Source organism: Triticum aestivum, chromosome 2A, assembly GCF_018294505.1.
Source record: "Triticum aestivum cultivar Chinese Spring chromosome 2A, IWGSC CS RefSeq v2.1, whole genome shotgun sequence".
NCBI lineage: Eukaryota > Viridiplantae > Streptophyta > Magnoliopsida > Poales > Poaceae > Triticum > Triticum aestivum.
In genome coordinates this window covers 36,113,487-36,122,161 of record NC_057797.1, presented here as the reverse complement: position 1 = coordinate 36,122,161, position 8,675 = coordinate 36,113,487, and the positions used below count along the sequence as shown (strand labels likewise).

Genomic DNA, 8,675 nt, shown 5'->3' with positions numbered 1-8,675 from the left:
CTTAATCGATTACTTATTTGATTCACGTATATGCACTGTAGCCCATAGCAACACTCGGGTATTCTACTAATATCCCTAGCGAGCAGGTTTGGCGTATTCGAGGGCATTCAACACGTTAGCGGTGACTCGAGCCGGCTATGGTTGACGGATTGCGAACGGGGCTTGGGAACGACTATGCTCGCTTATTGCAAGACGTAGGCCAAATGCGTTTCGGCGCCTAAAGCGCCATTCTCTTCACTTCCCACAAACGGGCGCACACCCCGCCTTCTGCGGTGGCCAGACCCATTTTACCTTTTTGATTACATCCATGTTTTTTATCTCTTCTTTGTTCCTTTTTTCTTTGTGAACTTTTTCTTCCTTTTTCCAATATGCAAACTTTCTCTTCCAAATAGATGAACTTTTCCAAAATTCACGAACTTTTTTTTCAAAATCCATGAACTTTTAAAAAAAATCATATTTTTTTTTCAAAATGAATGAACCTTTTGCAAAATCTACGACCCTTTAAAAAACATTCGTGAGAAGTTTTTCAAAATTGATGAACTTTATTTCAAAATCATGATTTTTTTTAAATCGACGATTTTATTTTCAAATTTGACGAGCATTTGTTCAAAATCAATGAACTCCTTTTGAAATTCGTATTTTTTTCAAAATCAACAAACTTTTTTTAGTTTCATGAACTTATTTTTCAAAATTGGTGAACTTTTCTTTGAATTTAGTGAACTTTTTTATTTTTGAACTTTGAATTTGGAGAACTTTTTCCCATAATAGATGAACTTTTAAATTGGAAAAACAAGTGAATAACACAATGGGGAAAAGGATAAATTGAGGAAAAAAGTGAGGCAATGAAAAAAAGCGAGGGAAAACGTCAGCGGGCAGGGAGGCTAGCGAGCTAGCGAGTGATGCGCGCTGGGCCACGGACCATGATGACCTGCGGGCGCCACCATGATCGCTAGTTGGCACTGAAGGCGCTAACGAGGGAGAGCAACTAGTTGACGAGCGCTCCATCGGGAGCCTCACAACGATCACTTGCGGTGGCCTAAGAGCGCGCCACTTAGAACGCTCTAAGCCGCCACCACGTGTCGCACGCTACCTCCAAATTTTGTTTTTTTATTATTTCGCACGCGTTTTCAGCTTTTCACATGATTTTTTCGGGTTTTCAACTTCTAGGTTTTCCATCGGTTTTCCTTAGCTTTTTCATAAAAAAAAACAGTTTTTCTTCCGCGAGAGGCACAACGGAAACGAAAAAAACGTATTTTTCTCTCTTTTTTTGTTCTTTCGTGACAGGCTCGGTTTTGCTTCCTCGAAAGGCACGGCCGTGCCTCTCTGAAACGGGGAAGAAAAACACATTTTCTCTCTTTTCTTTCATGAGAGGCTGTGCCTCTCAGAAACAGAAAAAACGCGTATTTTTTTCTTTTGTGAGAGGCACAGTTTTGCTTCCACGAGAGGCACGGATTTGCTTCACCGTGCCTACCGGGAACGGGTTCCGTAAAGGGGAAAAAAGGTGCTCGTAGTTTGGTTTTCTCGTTCGGTTTTTTTCATGAAAAAAGTTCGTCAAAACCTACCAACATGGGATCTAGTTTTGAAGATCTCGACATGAGTAATCCAATAATGAAAACGGTTCAAGATTTAGACGTACGATTCAATAGGTAAACGTTTTGAATAAACAGAACTACGAAAAAAGGCAAAACTCTCAGGTTGCGACAAGTGGCGCACATGCAGCGCCACTTATCACACCTAAGTAGGTGGGAGTGATCTTTCAAAGGAGTACTCCTCAATTAGTGATTTCGCTAACCAGGAGGTCCCAAGACGTAGCACAGTCTCACGTCAAGCAGCCGCAAGAATGAGCCGACCCAGCACGGACTATAGTCCTTCAACGCTTTTTTCTTTTTTTTTTTCAAATTTTCATTCGTTTGTTCTTTATTTTTTTGCTTTTGCTTATATTTTAAAATATACTAAAGAGTACATATCTGATGGAAACCACATATTCAGTGGAAGCACGGAAACTTGATTCTGTGCCGTTGAATGAGGATTGTGCGATTTGAGATGAAAAGATGGACGAAATGCAAAAGGAACCCCGTAATCTTCCTGTACCTCGGTACACATCCTTGAAGATGAGCCATCGGTGGCTCTTTCCCTATGGGGCTATCCCGATTCACTTTTTCCCCATAGCTAGGGTTCGGAGATGGTCGCCTCGCCCAGCACGACGCCCTCGTTCCGCGTAGGGCCGGCGGCCGGCGGCCGGCGACCGCGTCAAGTTCCTTCTCTCCTCTCCGGCGTCGGGGCGACCGTGACTAATTCGTTCTCTCCTCTCCGGCGGCTGTCCTACCGCGACAACCCAGCAGTACACCCCGGCGGATATTTGGAGTCGTAGTGGTGCACTGATACGTTCTTCGGCTTGTACTCGAGCTATGTCCGATGTATAAACGTGAGATTTACTATGACAGTTAATGGCTACTGAGTTAGTGATGTGTCTTGTGTTGTAACAAAACACCCTAGCATAAATGCGGTTAACTACTGTACGTGTCAGTTGTAACAAAACTCCCTAGCATAATGCGGCTATCATGCCTTAACTACTGTACATGTTGTTGAAGTGATGGCAGTACCGCAAGTGAATTCTGGACTACTAAAAATGGCTTCCTTCAGTTTTCTGTTGTATGGTCTGGGGCATTGCCTGTTAGTTGTTTTAGTTTCCTAATGTGATTTTGCTGGTACTCTGCTATTAGGAGACTATTTAGAATCACCTTCTGTTAGTTTTGCTATCCATTGCTGCTAGTTTTCCATTTTAAATCGAAATGTACTTGTCCAGCATGCGTGGTAAAATCATAGGCACACCGGATGGCTTACTGATCCTATTTGCTGACAAAAAATGGAAATAAGTGGCAAGAGGCTAGCTGCGTTTACTTGTAGGCCTGAGGGGTTCCGTGTAAAATGTACTCTCTGGTTGCCGGCGTTATTTTGCAAATAGGGCAGACCAGTTATGAGTCAATCTGATCCATACAAATAGCATCCAACCATCTGTGCTCAGGTTTCCAGGATTCCACTGAATAAGTGGTTTCCAGGTGATATTGTCTCTATACTAAATATTTCTATTATAAAAATCACATTATACACAAAAATGAAAAATTCCTAGTCGCGCATTTGAAAAAGTTAACCGTGTATGAAAAATGTTTCTAATGTATACAATTTTTTTACAATGTGTATGAAAAATAGACATGAAAACATATATATGAAAAATATATTAATCATATATTTGAAAAATATTAAACGTGTATACAAAATGCATTCCTGATGTATGCAAAAAAAAGTAAAATGTGTTGGGAAAAGTAGATATAAAAATATATTTTTTTAAAAATGTATGAAAAAAGTAGACATAAAAAATATAAGTTTTTAAAAATCTTAATCATGTATTTGGAAAATTTTAAACACGTACATAAAAAGCATTCCTGATGTATTAAAAATGTATGAAAAAGTAGAGATAAAAAATATAAGTTTTTGTAATGTTAATCATGTATTTGGAAAATATAAACATGTACATAAAAATATTCCTGGTGTATAAGTAAAATACAGAATGTGTACGAAAAAGATTGACATCAAAATGTATGTTTAGAAAAAGTGTTAATCATATATTTGAAAGAATGTTCAGCATGCATGCATAGAAAAATGTTTCAGATGTACATGAAAACTGTTTCATGCATTTGAAAAATATTAAACATGTATAAAAAATGGTCCTGTTCTATACTATTTATGTTGGTTTGTATTTTGTGTGACATCGGTTGGGGTGACTAACAAACCAACAAGAAACCAAAGGGGGAGGGTCACGCAGGGAGGAAAAAACCAGTAAGGAGGGAGGGCGACCAAACCAACTCCTTTTTTTTAAGGATAGCCTCATGGCACTTTATTTAAACTGTGGCAGTGTTACATCATTGAGTACATGAGATAATAAAAAACTTGGAGCAACATCCGCCCAATAAAAACGAGCCTTAACACCATAACAGTATCAAGCTGTAAAATGTGCCAATTCATTAGCTTCCTTTGGACAACGCTTGAAACAAATTCTAGGAATGCCATGAGCAATATGAAAACAGTCCGCAAGTATCGCTGCATTAGGACCCAAAATCTCAGTTTTTCCGGTGCATGCTTCAATCGGTTCAAGACAATCTGATTCTCCTATCACCTTTGTGCACCCAATCTCTGAAAGAAGCTTCAAACCTTGCAAAAGCGCCGGAGTTTCAGCAGTTTGGGCATTAAGGACATGATCAATTAATTCAGAACTCCCTTTTAATAGTAGAGGACATGGTTATGGAAAAGTATCCATTTGGTTTATATTATCACAAGTTATTATATTTATGTTGGTTTTTATTTTATGCGAAAACGGTTGGAGTTAAAACAACAACATGAAAGGGAGTAAAAAATCGGAAAGGAGAGGAGGCTACGGAACCAACTTTTTTGACTAGTAGAGATGTGGCGATCACGCCTTCTCACCTGAATTTCACAGTTTTTCCTCTGTGACATGACAGGGATCGCTGGTCCGCTGAACTTCACTTGTCATGGAAAATCAAGCTTTTTTCCTTCCCTTGAGGAGATGCTAAGTAAACTATTACTTGGGCCACTCGCACGTCAGATGCCATTTCTTTAAGCCCAAATATAATAACACCTTGTGGCATGTGAAGTGCTGTCATCCAGCACATAAAAAAAAGATTATCACATGACCATTTTTTAGCCCTCAGCCGGCCGTTGAGCATGGGGTTAATAAAATCACCCGCGTGGTTGGTGCAAATTCTTCTTTATTAACAACAAAAACCATCATACACCGTAATGTTACTCTATGCACATATTGTGTCTTTCTGTCATGTTCCCATGTAGATATAAGTACACTATACATTTCTGAAAGATGGCATCACATGTTGATTGGAATCATGACTCAGAAAAGGATTCCTGTCACGTTCCTGTGTAGATATAAATACACTATACATTTCGATGGCATCACATGAAGATCGGAATCATGACTCAGAGATGCCGGCGCGATAAGGATCAAAATCGTTGTGCACCTCACCGTCAGTTGCTCATTTGACCAAAAATAAGAAAGTAAGTTCTTTTCGCATACAGCTTGAGACCAGTTCAGACTTATTTTTGGAAAAGGTGTGCTATGTTTTTTCTTTGACGTGTTTTTTGAACCATAATATGGAACTTTGAGCGAACATCTTCAACAAAGGAATGACATCATCTGCTGAACAACCACATAAGTTATTTGCACATTGTTGATCCGCCAATGTCATTGTTCACCATCTCTGCTAACCGGCGCCTGCCGCGCTAGTTGGCTCCTATGCGTGCATTGACGCGCCAACGGAGCCTAAATTTTCCGAGGTACTGTTGGAGTTAATCTTACGTACAAAGGTGTTGGGTAGAGTACATCAACATGGATTCAATAGTGATGTGTATGCCTTGGTACTGTCGTTTTGTCATTGAATTGAAGTTGCCGGTAGATCAGCACAAAATAAGTACTACATCAACATGGATTATTATGGTGATGCCGTTGGGGCTGCCGTTGACATTGAGGTTACAGGTAGATCAACACAAACCAAGATCCGACAAATTGGGAGAGATGACTGATTTGCTCTCAGGAGGATCATCGTTTAAGCTTGTTAATTACACCGTACAGCACACTCGTAGATACAACTCAGATGTTTTGTACTTGTTAAAGCAGAGAATGCAGCTCACGCTGATTTGAGGTATTATATAATGTGTGTACTGGCACGAAGAGTTGACCATGCTATTCACTACTAGGGATTAATCTATCACTGACATGCTCCTCTAAACCCATCTACGGACGGGTTTTGCGTCCATTAGTGGTAAAACATCACAGTGATTGACTTTTACCATGAACGGAAGATTTGTGCAAGTTAGTGGAGGTATACACCATGAAAAACATCTCTAGTGTAAACCTGGTACATGCCTACACCCATCGATGACACCCACTTCACTGCCACGATGGCCTGTTCAAATATATCGCCCGCATCTCTCTATCAATTTGGAAGAGACGTCAAGTTCAAGACCATGCCAACGAGGCATTAACAAAAAAAAATCTGCAATCTACCCACATCTCTTCATCAGTTCGGACTTTATTAAGATAAATTGGTTGCCTTGTAGCCGTAGCTGTGGTTGGTGAGGCTGTGGAACCAGCGAGGACAAGTCCTCTGTTACCCCTTCATGCTGCTGCCGTGCTCGTCATGCGTAAGGAGAGTTGTTAGAAATATTGATGGTGGTCTACCCATGCACTTCCGGTACAAATTGCATATCTTAGACTAAGGAGTACACCAGAGGGAAAACAACGTCGAAGCCGGCTCTGGGCATTTGTAGCAGTATTCATGTAAACATTCAGTACATGTTCTGAATTCAGAGTGAAGAATATAAAGCTGGATGTGACACCATTATATTGTACTCCCTCCGTCCCAAAATTATTGTCTTAGATTTGTCTAAATATGAATGTATCTAGTTACATTTTAGTGTTAGATACATCCATATCTAGACAAATCTAAGATAAGAATTTTCGAACGGAGGAAGTATTAACTACTCCCTCAGTTTCAAATTTAAACTGAAGTAAGTGTGTTTGTCATGATGTTTGTGCCTATGCTTCACAAAACGTTTAGGAAAACAGGGTTGTAAATGTGAACTTTAGCTTAAATCATATTTCCGTTTTGTTACTAGTACTGGGCAGCTGTCTTGAGACTTGGAATACAAGATACAATCCAGTTAACCAAATATTAGAAAATTTACATTGTTGAAAAAAAAATGAAAACTCAATGATGAATTGCATACAAGGAACATCATAGCCAATAGGAGGACGACATACAGTTTCTCACATCTCTCTAGTAATTCAAGATCCATCACTCTATCCGTGCTGAACTCAAACAGGTAACCCACCATTTCATTTCATTCTGACACAGAGAGACAAAAACTTGCTAGAACCTGGAGTCACCCCCCGCAATGTCGATGACGAAACGGTAGCGGACGTCGTTGCGCGCGAGCCTGGCTAACGCGCCGTTGATCCCGTCGTTGGAGACGAGCTCGATGTCGCAGGTGATGTTGTGCTCCCCGCAGAGGTCCATCATCTCCTGATGGTCATTCATTCCCCCCGTTATGCTCCCACTGATCGTCTTGTTCCCTGTACGTACCCATGCAACCAGAAGATTTACCATGTCAAATTAGTTGTTAAACAGGATGGAGACAGCGCGAGATTGATGGTAAATACTACTTCCTCCGATCTAAAATAAGTGTCGTGGTTTTAGTCACGACATTTAGAGTAGCATGTTAATTAGTTAGCTCACCGAAAATAAGCGGGAAGGAAGGGAGTTCGAGGGGCCCGTCCGGAGCGGCGACGAGGGCGAGTGCGCCGCCCACCTTGAGCAGCTCCAGGATTGGTCCCAGCGAGTGCGCCGCCGGGACTGTGTCGATCACGTAGTCAAGCTTCCTCGCCATAGCCTACAAATTGCAAGAAGGTTAAATACTGACGCAAGCTAGAGTTAGTGACTAATGCAATCAGAAAGTGGACTCCATGGACTATGGACGCAAGCTAGCAATGGCCATTAGATTAGGTACCTGCATCTGCTTGTCGTCGGTGCTGATGATGAAGTCGTCGGCCTTGAGGTTCTCCCTGGCCTCCTGCTCTTTGGCCGGCGACGTGCTGATCACCGTGACGTGCAGCCCGAAGGCCTTGCCGAACTTGACCGCGACGTGGCCCAGCCCGCCCAGCCCGACCACCCCGAGCCTCTTGCCGGCGGCCCGCAGCATCCCGTGCTTCTTCATCGGGGTGTACACGGTGATCCCGGCGCACAGCAACGGCGCCGCCGCGTCCAGCGGCAGGCTGTCGGGGACCCGCACCACGAACCTCTTGTGCGCGACGTACATGCTGGAGTAGCCGCCGTAGGTGACGCTGCCGTCCCAGTAGACGCTGTTGTAGGTGAGCCCCAACTTGTCGCAGTAGTTCTCCTGCGAGCTGTCGCACTGCTCGCAGTCCAGGCACGAGCACGCCAGGCACCCCACGCCGACGCGGTCGCCGGGCCTGAACCCCGACACGTTGGCCCCGACCTTGGTGACCACGCCGGTGATCTCGTGGCCCGGCACCACCGGGTACGTGGTGATGCCCCAGTGGTTCTTGGCGAAGTGGAGGTCCGTGTGGCACATGCCGCAGTAGAGCACCTTGATGGTCACGTCGTCCACGCCGTTCTCCCGACGCTTGAAGTTGAACGGCACAATCTCGCCGGACTCGTCCATGGCCGCCCACCCGCTTACCTCCTGCGTGTGGTTGGGGGTAACCTCCATCACCAACTTAGTCCCTCTCTTTCTCTCTCTCACTAGCTAGCTCACTTGTGTGTGCGACACTGGCTCAGCAGGAACAAGATTCTTGATGTGTCTTTGGTGCTGCTGGTTGTGAGTTTTCCGCAGCATCTCCTGGCCACGGCTACTTATAGAGCTTGACGGCACTCGGGTTGTTTTGTGCTAAGGTATTCAGTGTTTTTTTTAAGGTTTTTCGTATGGTTTTATTAAGATTGGTATTCACTAGTTTACGTGGGTGGTTGGGGTGGTTACACGACCTGTATTTAACATGAATACGTACAACATAATTATACCAAGTTGGTTGTTGTAGATTTGAAAAGATTCTTGTTGTCTTTGGTGCT

General features: G+C 43.0%; 1 protein-coding gene across 1 annotated transcript; it reads right to left on the bottom strand.

Annotated features, from left to right (window-relative positions):
• Positions 1-6,657: 6,657 nt before the first annotated feature.
• Positions 6,658-8,417, bottom strand: LOC123184509 (probable cinnamyl alcohol dehydrogenase 6). The gene is made up of 3 exons (XM_044596609.1): positions 7,597-8,417; positions 7,326-7,479; positions 6,658-7,162 (listed from the first exon to the last, which is right to left on the bottom strand). The coding sequence occupies exons 1-3, from the start codon at positions 8,317-8,319 to the stop codon at positions 6,960-6,962; spliced, it is 1,080 nt and encodes a 359-aa protein (XP_044452544.1). The 5' UTR covers positions 8,320-8,417; the 3' UTR covers positions 6,658-6,959.
• Positions 8,418-8,675: the final 258 nt, after the last annotated feature.